This window comes from Haplochromis burtoni, unplaced genomic scaffold (genome assembly GCF_018398535.1).
Source record: "Haplochromis burtoni strain Fernald_Lab_line unplaced genomic scaffold, NCSU_Asbu1 Contig_401, whole genome shotgun sequence".
NCBI lineage: Eukaryota > Metazoa > Chordata > Actinopteri > Cichliformes > Cichlidae > Haplochromis > Haplochromis burtoni.
The window spans coordinates 429,633-448,681 of NW_024582762.1; the positions used below are offsets into that span (position 1 = coordinate 429,633).

General features: G+C 41.1%; 1 protein-coding gene across 1 annotated transcript in view; it reads left to right on the forward strand.

The window, feature by feature from the left end:
• The window catches only part of otog (otogelin), a 66,592-nt gene that overhangs the window by 42,915 nt on the left and 4,628 nt on the right, over window positions 1-19,049 (forward strand). The window contains exons 33-53 of the mRNA XM_042212939.1: window positions 998-1,276; window positions 2,859-2,976; window positions 4,290-4,369; window positions 5,020-7,730; window positions 8,086-8,263; window positions 8,447-8,598; window positions 8,689-8,778; window positions 8,864-9,050; window positions 9,248-9,468; window positions 9,679-9,817; window positions 10,024-10,212; window positions 10,963-11,172; window positions 11,325-11,429; window positions 12,252-12,356; window positions 12,470-12,571; window positions 13,994-14,092; window positions 14,304-14,344; window positions 14,530-14,605; window positions 14,797-14,975; window positions 17,463-17,567; window positions 18,364-18,483. Of these exons, the coding sequence (XP_042068873.1) occupies window positions 998-1,276; window positions 2,859-2,976; window positions 4,290-4,369; window positions 5,020-7,730; window positions 8,086-8,263; window positions 8,447-8,598; window positions 8,689-8,778; window positions 8,864-9,050; window positions 9,248-9,468; window positions 9,679-9,817; window positions 10,024-10,212; window positions 10,963-11,172; window positions 11,325-11,429; window positions 12,252-12,356; window positions 12,470-12,571; window positions 13,994-14,092; window positions 14,304-14,344; window positions 14,530-14,605; window positions 14,797-14,975; window positions 17,463-17,567; window positions 18,364-18,483 (5,486 nt within the window). The remainder of the gene's footprint in view (window positions 1-997; window positions 1,277-2,858; window positions 2,977-4,289; window positions 4,370-5,019; window positions 7,731-8,085; window positions 8,264-8,446; window positions 8,599-8,688; window positions 8,779-8,863; window positions 9,051-9,247; window positions 9,469-9,678; window positions 9,818-10,023; window positions 10,213-10,962; window positions 11,173-11,324; window positions 11,430-12,251; window positions 12,357-12,469; window positions 12,572-13,993; window positions 14,093-14,303; window positions 14,345-14,529; window positions 14,606-14,796; window positions 14,976-17,462; window positions 17,568-18,363; window positions 18,484-19,049) is intronic.

Consider the following 19,049-nt stretch of genomic DNA (forward strand, 5'->3'; position numbering starts at 1 on the left):
AAACTGGAAGCTGGTTCCATAGACAAGGGGCTTGAAAATTGAAGGCTCTGCTTCCCATTCTACTTTTAAATACTCTAGGAACAACAAGTAAACCTGCAGTGCAAGGGTGATAGGGTACTATAAGGTCATTAAAATAAAATGGGGACTGATTATTCAAGACCTTGTATGTGAGGAGCAGGAATTTGATCTTTGTTGGTTTACACAACTGAGTTAAACAGTATGTAACTCAGTGTTAATAATAATATATAAAAGCTGTTCCTTACAGTGGCAGTATGCTGTTTATACTAGAGAGCAAACAGTTGAAATAAAGGTTGAATTCAGTGAATGAATCTAAGCATCATCAGCTTAAGTTTAATTTGATCTCTTGATGTAACCTAACACTGACTGAGAACACCGCAGCTACTGTGCACTAGTCCAACTTAGTGCAACAGAGTACTTTCATGAAACCTTTCAATACCACAAAGTTAGTGTACTATTGTTTGGCAAGATGTTTCCCAGTATGAAAAAACACACCTTCATATCATATACAGGTCCAATATCTGATTTTAAAAAAAGCCATTCTTCCTGTCCAGTCCTGCGTTTCTTTTCAGGAATACAATACCTTTAGCTAGCAGCCATTTTTTGTGTTTGCTGATATTTGCTGAGCTGATAGAAATGTTACACTTGAAATAACCTGCCGCTGAAAAAACATGACAATATCAATGCTCACGTTTCTGCTTCGGCCTTGAAGTCACACTGATGTACCTTGTTTCACTTTTCACTTTTCATCCGTTTTAAGCCTCAAACACTTTAATTAATTCTTCAGTTTTTTTAAGAATACTCCACCCCAACTTATTCAGATTTTTTAACACCAGAATGTGACTGTGCATAAGTAGAACTGGTAAATTCAAGCAACTTGTCTTATTTGTCTTTTAAAAAACGTAGTCACAGTAGCTCTTCTGCTTTGCGAGCTTTTCTTTATACTTATGAATTTTTTTCTTTTTTCGTTTTTACTCAGACACGTCACGAGTTTCCTTTGAAGCAGCTGAAAGGCCAAACTACTTCCTGTCTGCAAGCCCCAATGGCCAGTTGACGTTGGCCAAGTGGCAGGAGAGCGAGGCATTCTGGGAAAGAGCCACCTTCATCCTCCGCAGGAACACCTGGATCCCAGGCTATGACTCACTCGAGTCCCATGCAAAACCCGGCTTCTTCTTATATGCTGCTGTACCTCGCCTCTACCTAATCAAATACAGACACTTGGACAGCTTCCGCAAGGCCACGCTGTTCAAACTGTCAGGTCAGCAGCACATCACATAACACTCAGTAATCATCAGTGTTGCTGATTTTTTTTATTTATGATCATAACAAAAAAATTAATGCGGTCATGATGACAGGGCTGGAACTGGAAACTGGCTGCTTAAGACCTCACAAGCACAACTTTTTCTAACCTAACTTTTTTGACGTGAAAGACTTACTTGAACCATGACTTGCATATAAACAGACTTCCAGCATATTCTAGAGTTAAATCACAGTAGAGATGTTAGTTACCTCGACTGTTTTGGCAGCGTTTGCAAGCGTGACATTCTTTCTGTCTGTTAACACGAAAGCTCAAAAAGTTTTAAATGAATTCTGGTAAATCTTTGTAGGAGTGTAGAGGGAGTCGTGTTAATATCCATCCATTCGCTACCGCTTATCCTTTTCAGGGTCGCGGGGGGTGCTGGAGCCAATCCCAGCTGTCATAGGGCGAGAGGCGGGGTACACCCTGGACAGGTCGCCAGTCTGTCGCAGGGCTAACACACAAGGACAGACAACCATTCATACTCACATTCACACCTAGTGGCAATTTGGATTATCCAATTAACCTATCCCCACTAAGTGCATGTTAATAATCCATTAAAATTTGCCTTACAACCACGAAGGTCTTCAAGGTCGACTTCATGTTTTACTTGTTGATAATTGACAAAAAGCATTATAAATTAAGAATTAGGAATTAGAAATCTGACCTCTGCCTTTCTTTCAAGGTTAACAGATTGATCTGAAGGTCAAAATAATAATGATGCTATATAGAGCTATTTTGTTTATTTTGTCTTGTTTCATAATGTTTCTTACTGCCATTATTTGTATTGAAAACACATTGGCATATAAAGAATGATTGTTCACGTTGCTCTTCTTCTACATGGTTTGTATTTGCAACATTTAGGAAATGATACTGTTATGTAAGGATTCTAAATATCACATTATAGTTTGCATTCAAATATCATGCGACATTTGACCTCTGACCTCACTTTTACATCTTACATCTGCTCTTGTTTTCTTTGCTCAGTTCAGTTTGCTTCTATATCAACATCCTGTTTATTTAGATGTTTACCTTAGGGACCTTGGGTTAATTTACTGCTTTATATTTTTGACTCAGGTATCGGCAAGGATTCAGTGGGTCGTTATTGCTTCTCTGTGGTGCCAAGGGTCAAGACTACTGGCTCCTCTGCTCATATTTTCTGTTAACAGGGCAGTGAGGCTAATAACTGATGCTAAAAATATATCAGCAACATTTGCTGATGGCAGTAAATGCCAGTCCAGATATAGACATGCTAATGGTGTTGATTTTTTTTTAGTCAGTCCAGATAGAAAATGTGATGTTTAATATACAGAAACATGCTGTACATGTTTCTGTATATTTAAAATGAGCATTATTTTTGTTTCATAATGTAAATTTACAGAATGAATGATATTTGCATGAATGAATGATACTAAAGCCTTGTTTTGATTGTTTCTCAGCCATGTGTACATTGTAACTTTAGGGGTGATTAAACTGTCACATATTACCATAATGCTTACTAAGCTTACTAAGCATTTAATAAGTATTGTGTGTTTTTGATCAGGCCCAAACCCAGACGCCCCACCAGCTCCTCGCTGTCAGTGGAGGTACGACGCCTGCGTCAGCCCCTGTTTCAAGACATGCAGCGACCCGTTCGCTGAAGCCTGCATCACCATCCCACAGTAAGATCTTCCCCTTTACTCTGAACATTACAGCCAGAATTATCAGCTTGAACAGTCAGTTCTACGCATACATTAAAGACTTCAAAGACTGGGACCAGGTCTTCAAGCATGTGCATCCACAAAGTGACTCTGCTGCATCAAATCAGCAATAAGATAGAATCATTTTAGTATCAGTTTGTGATTAAATGAGATCAATCTGTTTGTGATAATATGCTGATTAGCTGTGATAAATTTGCAAAAATTGCAAATCTGTTTTCATTCAGAGCCCAACCAAACCTCATAGATTTGAAACAGAAATCCAAAAACACTTTCACGAATGGTAATGTAGTTCCTGCAACACAGCAATTTAACCTCAAAATGACATAGGCGCTTGGGATCCTTGCTTTTACTTAGGAATATAACAAGAGGACAATCAGTTGGCTACCAATTGAATCAAGTTCCCTACTGCAAAGAGACACACTGGAAACGAGATGTGCTCATCAGTGGAGACTGATTCAGATTGATTGCAGTGTAATGGCAATCTATTTGTTTACCTGCAAACTTTCTCCAACCCATCCAGCAGTGACTGCAGTCAGTCTGAGTTGGGCCTCACTTGTTTCGATGCAGCTTGTCTTTCTCTGGGTTAACTGTGAAGTTTCTTCTGTGTAATCTCTTTCCAACCAAAAATGGTTGGCCAGAGAGTTGCACAGTCAACCACTGGGTGAACGCTTGGTCGCCACAACTACTTGTAATTGCATTGATTTTCCAGACTGCCATCCTATTTTTACTCTAGTATGACATTAATCAACCTGACTACTTGCAAATACATGTTTAGTGAAAATGCTGAGCTGATGTTTGAACTGACAGAAACTTTACAAATTTCATTTTTCAATTCAGACTTAATGAGAACTTGGGGGGAATCACATAATTATGAAACTGGGATCTTATAATCACAATAAAAGATCTTGTAATGACGACAACAACAACAACAACAAAAATACGCTTATGGGAGCTATCCATCATTACTATACTTGAGAGAAATGTGGGATTATTGCTCCGTCATACAATTTATGATCTTAAATATTAATGAAAATATTTTGAAGTATTTTTTAAAGTTTATTTCAGAGATGTTGCTGAAACTTTCCTGATGCTGGTCATGATATTGTTTTAAAAAAGAATTATGACAGTGTTGCTCTTTTAGAAATAAAATCCTTGATTAGTTTTCCTTCTATTTATTTTGTATGCGCAGTCCTTTGTTAACAGCTCTTAATGCTTTGGCCTCTGAGTACCGATGCACAGTTTATAGTTTCAGCTGTCAATTGTTTTCTGTTCAGAGTGGAGGGTTGCCTTCCTGTGTGTCCCCCACTCATGGTCCTGGATGAGGTCACTCATCGGTGTGTGTACATTGAAGACTGTGAGTATCTGTGTAACACTTTATGATGAACAGTATTTATAAAGGCTAAACATACTAGTTAGTTGGTAGTTTTTTAAAATATTAGTAAGCACTGATACTGATACTTGATAATTTTTGCTAATAAAGCTAATAACAGGTTTTTAAGGTATATATGTATATTGTTCGGATGTCATTGAAAGGTTTCAACTGTTAGTCATAAAATTTTGTTCTGTCATTTTTAAATCTTACCTTAGTGTCTGTATTATAAAAATTAATATACTTTTCTGCAATTTGTTAATAGGTGTTGTTTAATAGGCAACCTATAGAAAAGCTATAGGTAAAATCAACACAATAATATAGTAATATAACAAAAATGAAAAATGCGAATTACATTGATATTTGCGTTAGGTAATATAGCTTATTAAATTCTCTGTGTTAATCAAGTTAATAGTTAATATTGCTATGGTTTTAGTAATACACCAAGATGCACAATTTTGCACATTTAGGAAAACGAATTTACAGTTGTTTCAAATTTAACCTAATCATTGATATCCCTGCTAAAACGCTAAAAGTGTGAACAAACTCATCTGCACTGTTTCAGTCCACTTAATGACCTGTATCTCTTTTCTGAGCTCGTTATTTCTCTAACAAACCTTTTATTGGCTGAACAGGTATCAAGGTTCCAGTCGCTGTGCAGCCCGTTACACCGTCTGCTGCACAGCCAGCTGCCACTTCTACAACCACTGCAAGTACTACTGCCTCCACCAGTACCTTTAATACCACCACCTCCACTACTGCTGCCTCTGCTGCTCCTCCACACACTGCTCCCACAACCAAAATCACCTCCACTGTTCCAGAGGCGAGTCTGCACACCAGCTCCTCAGAAACACCACCTGCCATTATCTCTCCTTCTGCAAGTCCTGAACCTTCCAGTACAATAGAACCCCGGCCTCCGGCAGTGCCCACTCCTGTGAGACCAGAGGTGGTGGAACCATTGTCAACTGTCAAAGTGACAGTGGCTCCCCCCACTACTATTATGGGTACAACAAAATGGTTGAGTGGACTGTTGAGCTCTGCTGTCAGTCCCTTTGGTCCCAGCACCTCTAGGACAAGTAGCACCTCTTTCACCACAACACCCCTGTTCTGGCTCACTTCTACCACCAAGTCCACCGATTCCCTGCAGCCACTATTCACCATCACTCCTGTGACTACTGAGTCAGCAACCACCACTGCAGCTCCGACCACAACCTCTCTAGAGGGGACAACCACAAGTAGCACTCCTATAGTTGTGCAGACCACAGAGGCCACAACACATTCCACAGGGATCGCTCCGATCATCACAGCTTCCAGCCCCAGTCCTGCTCTGGTCCCGGAAACTTCTGTAATTACAGAAAAAACTATAGTTCCCAGTACAACTATCTCTGCACACACTGACACCAGAACAAAATCTTCAACAGTGGAAGGAACTACAGTTACAACATCCATCACATCTGGCTCACCAAGCACAGCCTTCACAACAGCTGTAGCTCTTCCAGCTTCTCCTTCTGTGGAAACAGTAACTACAGCTTTGCCAGAAATCATTTCAACGAAGATGACGGAATTAGTCACACCAGCTGCACCTTTTACTACTACTAGAACAACACCACACATCATAACACCATCTGTAACCACAGAGAGGATGTTGCACACCACATCTACATACCTGACAACGCCCACAACAACGGCTCCCAAATTAACGACAACAACCCTCACTCATTTTGCACCAAGCACACACATACCATCTCCCTCTACCTCAGCTACTACAGACTGGAGAACAATCACAAAGAAAGTGTCTATAACAGACTCCCCTGCATCTGGCACAGCACAGGCTGAAACCAAAACTGCTCCCTTGTCCAAATCTACAGTCTATACTGAGAAAACTTCCTGGTCTGCAGCTGTCCCGGTTACAGAGAGAACGACCATCACAAGTGCCACTGCAACCTCAAGACCTCCAGAAATACCAAAAATATCCACTGTGTCCACAGTTCCTATAATCACGACAAACCTGATAGAAACTACTCCTGTGTCAAAATCCCCCATAACTGATAGCTCCACCGGTCCACCTACTACTATTAGTACTTCAGAACCTTGGCGCCCCTCTCATTGGCAGAGCTCCCCCACCCCAGTCTACAGAGCCACAGTGGAGACGACACCAGAGGTCAAATCTGAAACTGTTGTCCATGTGGTCGCGTCCACTGCAACTACCACAATTCCTCACGTTCCACTAACAACTGAGCCAACTGTAACATCTGCAACATCAGCATTGATACCTACCACTGCCCAAACCAGGACACCTCCTGAAATATCAACTGCACAATTCATAGCCACCACAACCAAAAAACTGGCTACACCCCTGCCTATGCATTCTTCCCCTGAGACAAAGCTTATCACAGCAACTGCAAGTGCACCACCTACTGTTGCTACCACAACACAAAGACCTGTCATTGTTCAACTGATTACAGAGACAATGCATCCACTAACAGACAGAGTCCAGGTGTCAACAACATCTGCAACCACATCCCATCCATCTTCATCACCACTTGGCACTACTACTTCCACAGCACCTCCTAGGACAACAACTATCCTGGACAAAGTCACCACCCGGCTGGTGTCCACTTCAAGGGTTACATCCGCTCTGACAACTACCATTATCACACAGACAACCACCCTCAGGACAACACCCAGACTTCCTGTGACAACAAGAATTACTCCCAGAACCACGTCGACTGAGCGTGCAACCATCAGGCCATTCACCGCTAGGGTAACAGTAGCAACAAGGCCAGCAGCAGTAACCACCAGATCAACCACTGTCAGCCCACCAACTGTCACACCAAGCTCTGACACAACAACCACATCAGAAGTGACAACTACAACCATCACAACAACAGCAGAGCCAGTTACCACAGCAAAAACAACCAAACCTCCTGACACAACCACAGCAGAACCTCACTCGACCACCATAACTACTCCACTGCCTCTTCCTACTTTAACTACACTCACAACATCTACAGCTATACCAACTACAGTCCACAGAGAGCCAACCACATCTGAGGAAACTTCAACAACTACAGAGACTGATGTGTCACCATCTGCATCCCAACCGGTGACACCAGTGCCTGATGTGGTGAGCTCCACCCAAAAACTCAGTATTCCCACATCTGCTACAACCTCCCGTCCATCAGCCATTAAAGTCCAAACAACTGTGCTGGATAAAGTTGATCGGACGAGTCCAAGTGAAGCAACATCTCCAGCACTGGCTTTTCCTCACACACCAGCGGAAACAACCAGTCACACAACAGAGGGAGCAACATCTATGACTTTATTACCTACAAGGATGTGCACGGTGGGCTCACTTATTATTCAGCTTCATTTCAGTTTATTATTGGATTACTTCAGGCAGGCTACAAAGTCAAACTCAGGCAGTAATAGCACATCAGCTGATCTCAGTGCTTGCATCTGCTTCTTCTTTTACACAGATGGCATGCTTTAAGTTTCTTTTGCCCACCTGTAGTTGCTGCACATCTGCAAGCCACTTTGCAACTAAATATATTTTTAAATAATAGAACGTGAATCTTGAGTGTTGCTCACTGGTTACTGCAATGCCAAAAAACATGGTTTTACTTTCCTAATTACAAACAACAAATAACCTTCATTTTGATTTTTATTGTTTTTTTTGTTTGTTTGTTTTTTTGCACCAGCCTCCATATGCAGAGATCGTTGATGATTGTACCAAGTACATCTGTGTCAACAACCAGCTCGTCCTGTTCAACAAATCCCAGAGCTGCCCTTACACTGCCGACCCTCCAAACTGTGGCCTGCTTGGCTTTGCTATCCTCGTAAATGGAGACAAGTGCTGCCCTAAGTGGGACTGTCCATGTGAGGAAAACACATAAATGAAGGAAACACATTAATTTTTTTTTTTTTTACAAGAAAATCTGCTCCACACTTTTAAAATTTGCTCTGACTGAATGATGATAATTCTTAAATGTCTCCCATAAATATCTGGCTTTGGCAGATTTTTATCTTTAACTGTGCTCTTTGGTATCCCTACTGTGCCAGGTCGATGCACAATGTTCCCTGATCTGAACGTGATCACATTTGATGGGAACAGCGTTGCCATCTACAAGGCTGCCTCTTTTATAGTGACCCAGCTGCCCAATGAAACTGTCAGTGTTCTGGTTCAGGAGTGTCCCGCTGACTCACAGTCACCAGTGAGTAAATGTCACACATGCCAGTTGCTCTGACAGTGATCTGGACAAAAGTTTCTGTTCTGTCATCTGAGTTTCTTTTGCTTTTTAAAGCTCTTCTGGAATTTTACCAACTTGTGTCTGGTGGCACTCAACATCACCCATAAATCCAACCACATCATTATCAACAGGCTGCAGAGGAGGGTAGGAGATACTCTGCTTCTGATTAAAGCTAAAACACTGATAAAAATCTACGTGATGACATTTAGTTCTTGATGCTTTCTTTCAGCTGTATGTCAATTCACGGTATGCTAAACCTCGATTCAAAAAGTACGGCTTTGAGATTTACGACACAGGCAACATGTACCTGATCCACAGCCCGGCCGGTCTTAAGTTACAGTGGTATCACAGTACAGGGATGATGGTCATCGACACTGACAGCTCCAGCAACAAGCTGCCCACCATGGGCCTCTGTGGTAAAAAAAAACATGTGCATTTTTCTTTCTTTTTAACATTACACAGTAAAGATATCATTCTGGTAGGTTTAAAACCTGTGGCATAGTGACCCTGTTTTTTTGGGCACACCATCAAAACATTATTTCACTTTTGTGGACACAAATGTCATGATATGTCACGACTGAGGTGATGTTCATGATGCAAATGCATGTCTTAGGCTTCTGTGATGGAGATCCATCAAACGACCTGATTTTGGCAAATGGGACCACAGTGGGTGAAAGTGAGGATCCAGCTGTGTTCATCGACAGCTGGCAGATTCCTAATACCACAAGTTACATCAGCCACAGCCGCCGCCGTGAGCTCAACTGCTCTACCAGTGACTGCTCCAGCTGCTTCTTCATGCTGCAGAACCAGGCCTTTACCCCCTGCCATGCCTTTGTATGTAAATCCATACATTCATTCATTTCCAGATGTGTTTAGTTACAGGGAAGCTTTCTGTTATTTCTGAGTAGAAGATGTCAAAAGAGCAAAAAGATCATTTTAAATGACTGCAGATTGTTGCAAATATAATTACAAAATAGGGGTATTCAAATATACTTATGTAACAATATTACTAGTTTCAAGTAATTGCTCTTTCTTTGTTTTTAGGTCCCACCCACCACGTTTTGTGAGGTTTGGGTGCGAGACTCGGAGTATGTGAACAACCAGTGTGTGGCTCTGGCTGCTTATGTGGCTTCCTGTCACAAATTCAATATCTGCATTGAGTGGAGGAGTCCAAATTACTGCCGTAAGATTGTTGTCAGATTAAATCTTGTTGTGTAGCAAGCAAACACTGTAGTTTAATGTCCAGCTGTCACAACTTCTGTTATATTCGCTTCCATCTGAGCAACTCTGCTTTGATTTTGGTCTCCAGTTAATCCCATTGATCTGTTTTTAGAGAAAGTGCTAAATAATGGATTGATGGCACTGACATGTCTGCGTCTCCTCCTGCAGCCTTTGTGTGTCCCAATACTCTGAGGTATCAGGCCTGTCTACCAGCCTGCACGTCTCAGTCCTGCCCCAACCACGACTTTGATTCTGATCCAGATCAGTGTTCTGGCCTGACTGAGGGCTGCGTGTGCCCTGAGGGAACACTCCTTCACCGGCCATACTCTGCACTCTGCATCCCACCTGACAAATGCGGTAAGAGCCCAGTTTACCAACAGAGCACAAAGCAAGAAGGGAAGGTCTGTGCATTGGATTATTGTGATGGGACCAGAAGAAAATGCTGAGAACTATGCAACTGTTTAGTCTAAGGAAACTTGTTTTTGCCTATGAAAAAGGAGAAAAGATTTCAAGTTATTTTCTCAAAATTTTGAGTTAGTAAGCTGAAATTGTGGGTTAGCTCTGCTAATCAAGTGTGTGAATAGCATCATTACCTTTTTACCTGGTAGCAGATTCCACAGTGAGCTACCAATGTATAGTAAACATGAATAAATTGCCATTGTTCTGAAAGTTTGCTCATTTCTGACCTGCCTGTTTAGCATTGGGAGCTGACAAGGAAATGAACCTTCATGGAGCATCCTGATTGGCAGAGCTAACTTTAAATTTTGAGTTATTTTCTCAAAATTTCAGCTCATTAACTCTATGCACTTTGAAATGCATAACTTGAAATTTTGTCTTCTGTCTTGTCGTCTATTCTCAGACCCATTTCATTATCTTTAGAAACTAATGCACATCCAACTTATAACAAAAGCACAACTCTATAAATACTCTATGAATATAGCCCTACATTGAAATCTGTGTGAAAGGTCATTCGTATACAATTATTTCTTAGTTTGGGAAAGTTTCCCATATGAATCAGCATCAGTCAGCTGAACCACATTCTGTTTGAGCTTTAAAAGATTCATTGTAGTCATGTGTATCTAAAATAGAGTGTATGTTTGTCTGCAGCCTGCACTGACAGCGGTGGTGTTCCTCGTGCACATGGTGAGGTTTGGAAAGCCTCGAAGGATGCCTGCTGCATGTACCGCTGCGACAATGACACCATCGTTCCCGTGGAATACAACTGCTCCAGCATGGTGGCGCCTGCGTGCCGTCGAGCAGGGGAGGTGATCATCAGTCTGGCTGATGACACCAGCTGTTGCCCACAAAAAGTCTGTGGTGAGTTTAAGTGCTTTTGTCTGAAACATGCAAGATAGCCTCCAAATCAATAACTGTTACTCTTTAGACCTGAGACTGTTTTGATTTATGACATAATAAACAGAAAAAAGAATGAGCTATCTAATGAGACAATGGGATTTCTAACTTTGCAGTATGTAACCAGAGTCTGTGTGACCAGCTCCCTCCTGAGTGCAAATATGGGGAGAAGCTGGTGTCATACTACAGACAGGACTCCTGCTGTCCAGACTATGTTTGTGGTGAGTTTCCAGTTGACCACTTATTATGTACACTGTGATCACTGACAGATGATGACACATTTTTAAAACTATCACATTGTAGTTTAAGTGCTGTGTAAGTAATGCACACAAGGAATTATTTCATATAATATATTTACTGTAATGCCTTAAGAAATGTCATAGTTTACAGAGACAACATTGCACATTCAAAACTGCAGAGCAGTTTTCAAAGACGAATAAAAAAACCAAACAAAAACCCACTGCTTTCTTACAGAGCCTTAGATTAGACAATTTCATGCTTGTATCATACCTAGGTTAGGTTACCTCTTGTATAAAGCATATCTACATTGCTGAAGAAAATTAAAGGAGCACTTTAAAAACATGTCAGATCTCAATGGAAAAAAATATGTGGGATATCTATATGCATATGGACTGGGTAGTGTGATCAGCCTGCAGAGACCTGAATTCAAAAACACCTGAAAATTAAAATGATGATGTGATCTGTAGGGTCTAGGTATCACCCCATCTCATGCTACCTGCAGTGACACAGACCCAAGCCAAATGCAAAACTAGTGAAAAAACTATCAGAAAAGATGAGGAGGGAAAAAGGTCAGAGATGAGGAGGGAAAAAGGTCAGTGTCCTTCACCTGTAAAACCATTCCTGTTTCGGGGCTGTGTCATTGTTGCCCCTCTAGAGCACATGTTCTTAATTTTATTATCACCAATCTTGCAACCTGTAGGCACACAGAGGTGGACATTTGTCTTATTTCTTGTAATCTTGACAAGTTAAACTATCAAAAGTATAAAAAAAAGAGAAAGCAAATCCTCTTTGTTGTGTTGCAGAATGTGATCCAGTGCTCTGTGAGTCAGACATTCCCACCTGCAGAGACGACCAGATTCTGATTGCAACCAGAGCTGAAGGCAGCTGCTGTCTCGCCCACATCTGCAGTCAGTTCAAAAAAACTGATCACATTAACTTCTCTGTTCTGTGGCACAACATTTAGCTATTAGAGAATAATTTAAAGTTATCAGTGCGGTTACAAATGTATGTTTTCATACAGTGTGTGCTCCCTGTGTGGAGACGCCTCCCCTCTGCCAGGATGGTGAGATTCTGACTGTCGACAGCAACACCACAGATCGCTGCTGCCCCACCTACCAGTGTGGTCAGAGCACACGCGCTTTCACTCACACACTCACACACCTGTAGCTTTAGCTAATAGTTGGAGTAAAAAAGTGAAAAGGTCTAAGGTCGGCTGATTTAACGTGTCACTTGTGTTTTTTGTAAATATCTGTGACATATAACTGTGACAAAGATGTGGGTTCTCAGCTTTTATTCTTGGTTCTTAATCTTAAGCTTTTTGATAGTTGGATCATTTTAAAATTGTAACACGACTTCAATTCTTTGTTACTTAGAAGGGAATTATTATACTTTCCTCATTAGAAAATGAGGAAAGTATAATAATACGTCTACTGTTACAAAGGCGGTTACAAAGGCGGTTACAAAGGCGGCTGTACACATTAGACTTGCTTAGAGATTCAAATACTAAGGTCAGTGTGTGCATAAGTAATCCCTGAGAGCCAAAAGCTTAGGCTGCAGACTCTCGGTTTTGGACAGTTGTTTTTCTACCCTTGGTTCTGTATGATGTCAGTGAGAGTGAATATCTCTGTTTTGTAAGCCCATGTTCTGTTCAAACATTCTGTTTAGGAGGGGCCACTCAGAAAAAAACTAGTGTGTAGCGAGCAGTGTTGGTCAATTTACTTGAAAAAAGTAATTAGTTACTAATTACTCATTACTTCTCCAAGAAAGTAATCCCATTACTTTACAGATTACTTAGTTTCAAAAGCAATTAGTTACTTTTTAAAAACACAAATACGTAATAAAGCAATAGACCTTTCAGCCCAATTCTATTTTTTCAGCATATTCCATCGGTGGAGGTCTGCCCGGTGCCTCAACAGTCATGTCAGTGGGGGATCTGGGGGTTTCTCTGTAAATTTCACATTCCCGTGGCAGTGTGCTAGGTGCTTGCTTAGATTTAAAGTTTAATTTTTTGCCGTAGAAAGAAGTTTTCTCCAAACGCAGAGTGTAGAGCGGACGCTAATGTTTTTGTTACTTTTTACGGAATCAAATTCAAAGCAATGTCAGTGCTTCCAAGCTTTAATGGTCATACCCTCTCCTGCACTCCATATATTATCCATTGTTGATCTACACACGTCTGTTGCTGCCACAGGCATCGTACACTCGTACGAAATCACAGTGTAGTAACGCAGTAACACAGCGTGTTTACAGGAAAGTAACAGCAATCCAGCTACTTTTGTTTTTGCAATAGTAAACCGTTACTTTACTCGTTACTTGAAAAAAGTAATCGGATTACAGTAACACGTTGCTTTAACATGTTACTGCCCATCTCTGGTAGTGAGGCCATGTGTAGTAGACCCTTTGTTGTTCTGAACTATGACTCATGTAAAGTCACTGCAGTAGAGTCCAAGAATAAAAATGCGCTGATCCACTTCATGTTAAAATGATCCCACTATTGGACAGCTAGAACGCATAAATGACTTGCATGTTTTTCTTTGTGTGTGCACAGTGTGTGAACCCTACAGGTGTCCTCAGCTCACGTGTCCTGTTGGGATGTCAGTGGTTTCTGTGTCCAATCCTGGTCACTGCTGTCCCAACCAAACATGCGGTATGAGGGGAAAACCCTTCCATGATAGGAACAATAAAATTAGTCCAAAGCCTTTCTTTCAGATCAGTACTAGGCCTGTCATATCTTTTTAGAACCACAATTTAAAATGACATTACATTTGTTTTATGACAAAGCAGAGTATCTGGTGTTGTGTGGTGTCATCTCAGCTAAACAACTTAATAATGGTCGTTTTTTTATTTTCTGTCTTCAGAGTGTTCCTGTGAAAAGATTGCCTCCCCAAAATGTGGCCTGGTAAGTCCTGAACCTGTTGAATACACTGTATCTCCAGATTATTGCTCATAAAACCTGACTTTATGGGTCATATATCCAGGTGTCTGTCTGCTGGCTCTGTGTGTTTTAATATTTTTGGGTTCCTTGTGTAATGCATTTACATTAATGCAAATCTGTAACCCTGGTTCTCTGTCTGTGTTCTGCAGGGGGAGGCTGCCCAGCTGGACCGGGCCTTTCTAGCCGATCCACAGAACCAGTGTGCCTGCAAAAGATACAAGTGTGGTACGTTCTGACGAGGAATTCATTTTAAGTTTAATCTTACCAAACCTGCTCTGAACTGAGCCAGAGTGCACGTTAGGACATGTTGTTTTTTATTCTGTTTGTCTAATGTTTGGTTAGTGTTTAAAACAGATGTTTTTACCACTTGTAAGTGCAGCCTGCAACTTTGGACCCTCTGACCTCTGTGTGTTTAGTGCGTGAGGCTGTGTGTGTGTTTGGAGAGCGAGGAGTGTTGAGGCCCGGTCAGACTCTGGTTGAGCGTGGAGACGACGGTTTGTGTTACAGCCGGCAGTGCAGCCGCAGCCTTGACCCAGCAAGCGGCTTCCATGTGCTCCACACTTTCAGCGTCAACTGCTCTAACCAATGCCAACCAGTAAGACCGCGACACACCAGCACAGACCTTTTATTGAAGATCTTGATCTTACTGACTTTATGTTAAGGTTCCATCCTCATTGTTAGTCTTGTTTCTCTTTATTTTCTCATTAAAAATGTGTTAAATATGAGAAGAGCTACCAGAAAGTTTATTTTTTGTGATTAATATTTTATTGAATTTTTAGAACACTACAGTCCACTGTAGATACAAATCACATCACATAAAAATAGCATCAGCATAACAGCCGACCAGTAGAGAATACAAAACCAAAATGAGGGGGGACAAACAAAACAAGAGATAAACAAACAAACAAAAACCCCAAAACAAAACAAACCCCCCCCCAAAAAAAACAACAACAACACAACCAGCCTTTGACTACGTGGGTCTTGCTGCATGCCACACTCTGCCATCTCTGAGAGTGCTTCGTCAGAATCCCAATGTCTGTCCCACTCTAAGTTCTAGTCTGATCCTTTTATTCTGAACAGATATGGATCCCACTTCAGGTGGAAGCTCTCCAGTGTATTCAGATGCCTGTATGAGAGTTGTTCTAGTGCAGCGAGTCTCCCTAGTTGAATATGCCATACAGAGACAAGTGGGGTGGAAGGGGCCTTCCACTGGGAGATAATGAGTTTACACCCCAGCATCAATGCAGTCTGTACCCACTCAGCAGCCTTAGGCAGAGCGTGTTTAAGGAGTGATTGGTCCCCCAAAACTAATAGTCTTGGCGAAAAAGGAATATCCCATCATATAGTTGATTTGATAGGACAGCTCCAAATCATATGTGCCCACCCCAGTCTGACATCTCCAGCATTCAGGAGACTGTATAAGGTTCACCCTGTACAATCTGTGTAGTGACCAGTAAATTCGGTGTAATAATTTGAATTGGATTAGTCTAGTTCTAAGTTCCCTGGACATCTTTTTACTATTCTGCAAAATTACAGTCCATTCCTGGTCTGTAAAAACCACACCAAGGTCAGCTTCCCGAGCTAACCGTAGGGCGGTTAGCCCTTTACTCATGCCCTTAATTAGCACTGAGTAATATTTAGAGACTTCACGAAGATGTTTTTTTGATGTAGCTGAGATAGTCAATAGTTGGAGGTGGTGTGGAGACCAAAGGTTTTGAGCAATAAATGCCGGAGCTGCAAATACCTCCAAAACTGACTCTGTGGCAACTGAAACTGTGCTTTAAGGTCATTGAAGAACTTGAGAATTCTCCCCTGATTACAGGTCTCCAAGAACAAGTATCCTTCTCTTGACCCACAGAAATGGAGACTTATTAATGCAGAGTTTGGGATTGAGCCATATGGAGGCCTCAGTATAAAGGTGGGAGTTAAAATTTAACGGCAAGGCCACCTTATTCCAGACCGTCTGCAGGAACGAAAGAATGGGGTTGGTTTGTATATCTGATGAGAGCTTGGTGGTTAAAATGTGCATCAGAGGGAGTGGTGAGCACAGGGTACTCTCAAGACTAAACCATGGGGGGGCTTGTTCTGGAGAGATAGCCCAGTGAACCATGTGTCTCAGACTGAATGTATAATGGTAAAACAGTAAATTTGGGACCCCCAGGCCACCCGACTCCACTGGTTGCTGTAGCTTTTTAAGCTTTATTCTAGGGCTTCTGTTATTCCATATGAATTGGTTGCATAACTTGTCAAATTGATGAAAATATTTTGATGGGATTTTTAGCGGGAGTGTTCTCTACCAGAAAGTTTTAATTGAACATACAATTATTGCCGAACGGGTCTTCACCAAAATTCAGCTCAGAGTCAAGATCGCATTTGGATTTTAATTCTCATTAGTCTGTGTACTATAGCGAGCCTATGACAAGGAAACATATTACTTTCTTTCTGTACTTCACACATTAAAATAACCTGTGAATAGTGATGGACTGTGATCTGGATAAGTATTTGATGGCCCACTCTAAAGTTGTGATTTTTTGGCAGTTTGGTTAACACTGGTTAACACTGTTGCCCCCAGACAAGTAGGGGGAAGGTTCCTGCTTGGGTGGGGGTCTTCCTCTCTTGGTATCTTCACTCATAGGTATGTTTGGTTGTCTGCCTCACTGTATTAGCCCTATGTTGGACTGGCAACCTACACATTTCAGCTGTGTCATCTCACTTGACCAAAGTTTAACTAATAAACTGCTGCACACAAACAGAACTTGTTGCTGAAGCAGGAGAAAAAAATGATTTAAAGAAAAAACTGTTAGCTTCATTTATGTTATGTCTGCTTTCTTGCTGGTGTGTAACGTACTAAACACAGAGGAACATTAAACTCAGCAGACTCTGCGTTGTCACAGATACCACAGCATCCCTAGTTACAGCCCTGAACTTCTCCCCTGAGAGCGGAGCACGAATCTAGAAGCTTTTAATTTTGTTTGAACTGTCACAGTTAATCTTTGGATAAGTGGTTATGATCATTGACTCATTAAAGCTCACTGTCACAGTATTTTAAATGAAAAGGAAAGTAATCATGTTTGTTTTTCAGAATCAGATCTACGTGCCTCCCAAAGACCAGTCGACGTGCTGCGGAATCTGTAAGAATATTTCCTGCATCTATGAGCATGAGAATGGAACAACAGGTCTCTATAAGGTAGGAAAAGATGTTCAGCAACATTTTGCATCCAAATAAAAAACTATTTTAACATACACACTATATTGTGGCGAACTGAGGGATCTTAACAACAAAGGACCCACACAGAGATTGAGTCTGTTATTCCACCCCAAGCAGGAAGGGGGAGCTCTTTATTGAACAGTTCCCCGTGCTACACTGTGCTCGCACATGAACTCACTCATGGTGTAACATGTCTTTCTATCAAAACAACATCTATCAGTGAACAGGAACGGTCATATGAATTACTTAGCCATAACAAATGCAAATACACAGTTTAATCGTCTTGAATGGGAACACAACCCGAGGCATGATGGGAGATAACTAGCTGCTCCCAACATGCCACAATATTATATAAACAGTCTTTTACATTATTCTTCAGTCTTGATGTGTACTTGTGTAACACTTTGGTCTGCTGGTGGGAACTGAGTTGAAGTTAGCAAAGCTAGCTTATTAGCTAGCTAGCACATTATGCAGTTTTTTGTTTAACCTCAGCAACACAATCATGATAAAGTTTAACACAATATTTATTATTGTATATTTTTTCTTATCTTTGAAATTGATTACTGTTAGTTTAATTAGTCGATGGTGATTTGACAGTATAGTCAAGTTGGCCTTAGTCCTAACTTTGTCCAGCTTTGATTTAAAAATGATCTCAGGCGGACTCACACAAAGTAAGAAGGCTGATCATACGTCACCAATCTCTTTCCCATTTTGTTGTAAGTCAAATTAAGTTGCTCACTGTAGTTCAGTTGCTGATGTTGTCAATGCTTTTCAGCCGGGACGATCCTGGGTATCAAACTGCATGAAGTTTGACTGCACAGACACTGTGGCTGGGCCCACACTCGTCTCCTACTCCTTCAGCTGCCCTCCCTTCAATGAAACAGAGTGTGTAAAGGTCAGCATGCAGCGCACACCGACGCACGCACGCGCGCACACACACAACACACATTCAAAGAGACATCTCTTTCTTCAAATAGATAAAAGATACTGACTGATTATAATTTGTCAACGTATCCTTTAGAAGGGAAATCTTGCAGTTTTAAACTTTTTAATTTCTTTTTAATCTTTTTTTTTTTTTTTCATCAAAAACATTTTGCTGTGTGATAATGATGTAAAAAGGTGATTCTCAAACAGACAGCCAGGCTGATCCATATTAAATTTAAGTTTAAGCAGGCTCAAAGTAGTTATAACTACTGCAAGACTGCAAGATGACATATTTCTATAGAATAATGGTAGCTCACTTAAAAAGTTTGATTAACAAATCCACGGCATGTTCAGTAGTTACACAAAAGTTTAGCTGAAGAATAGGGCTGCCACAAACGATTATTTTGATAGTCGACTAGTCACCGATTATTTATGCGATTAGTCGACTAATCAGATCATCATCCACTGGACGTAAAACTACAGCTTATTGCACCAGCATGCATCTGCTCTTATATAACTATCATTAGCTTACAGCTT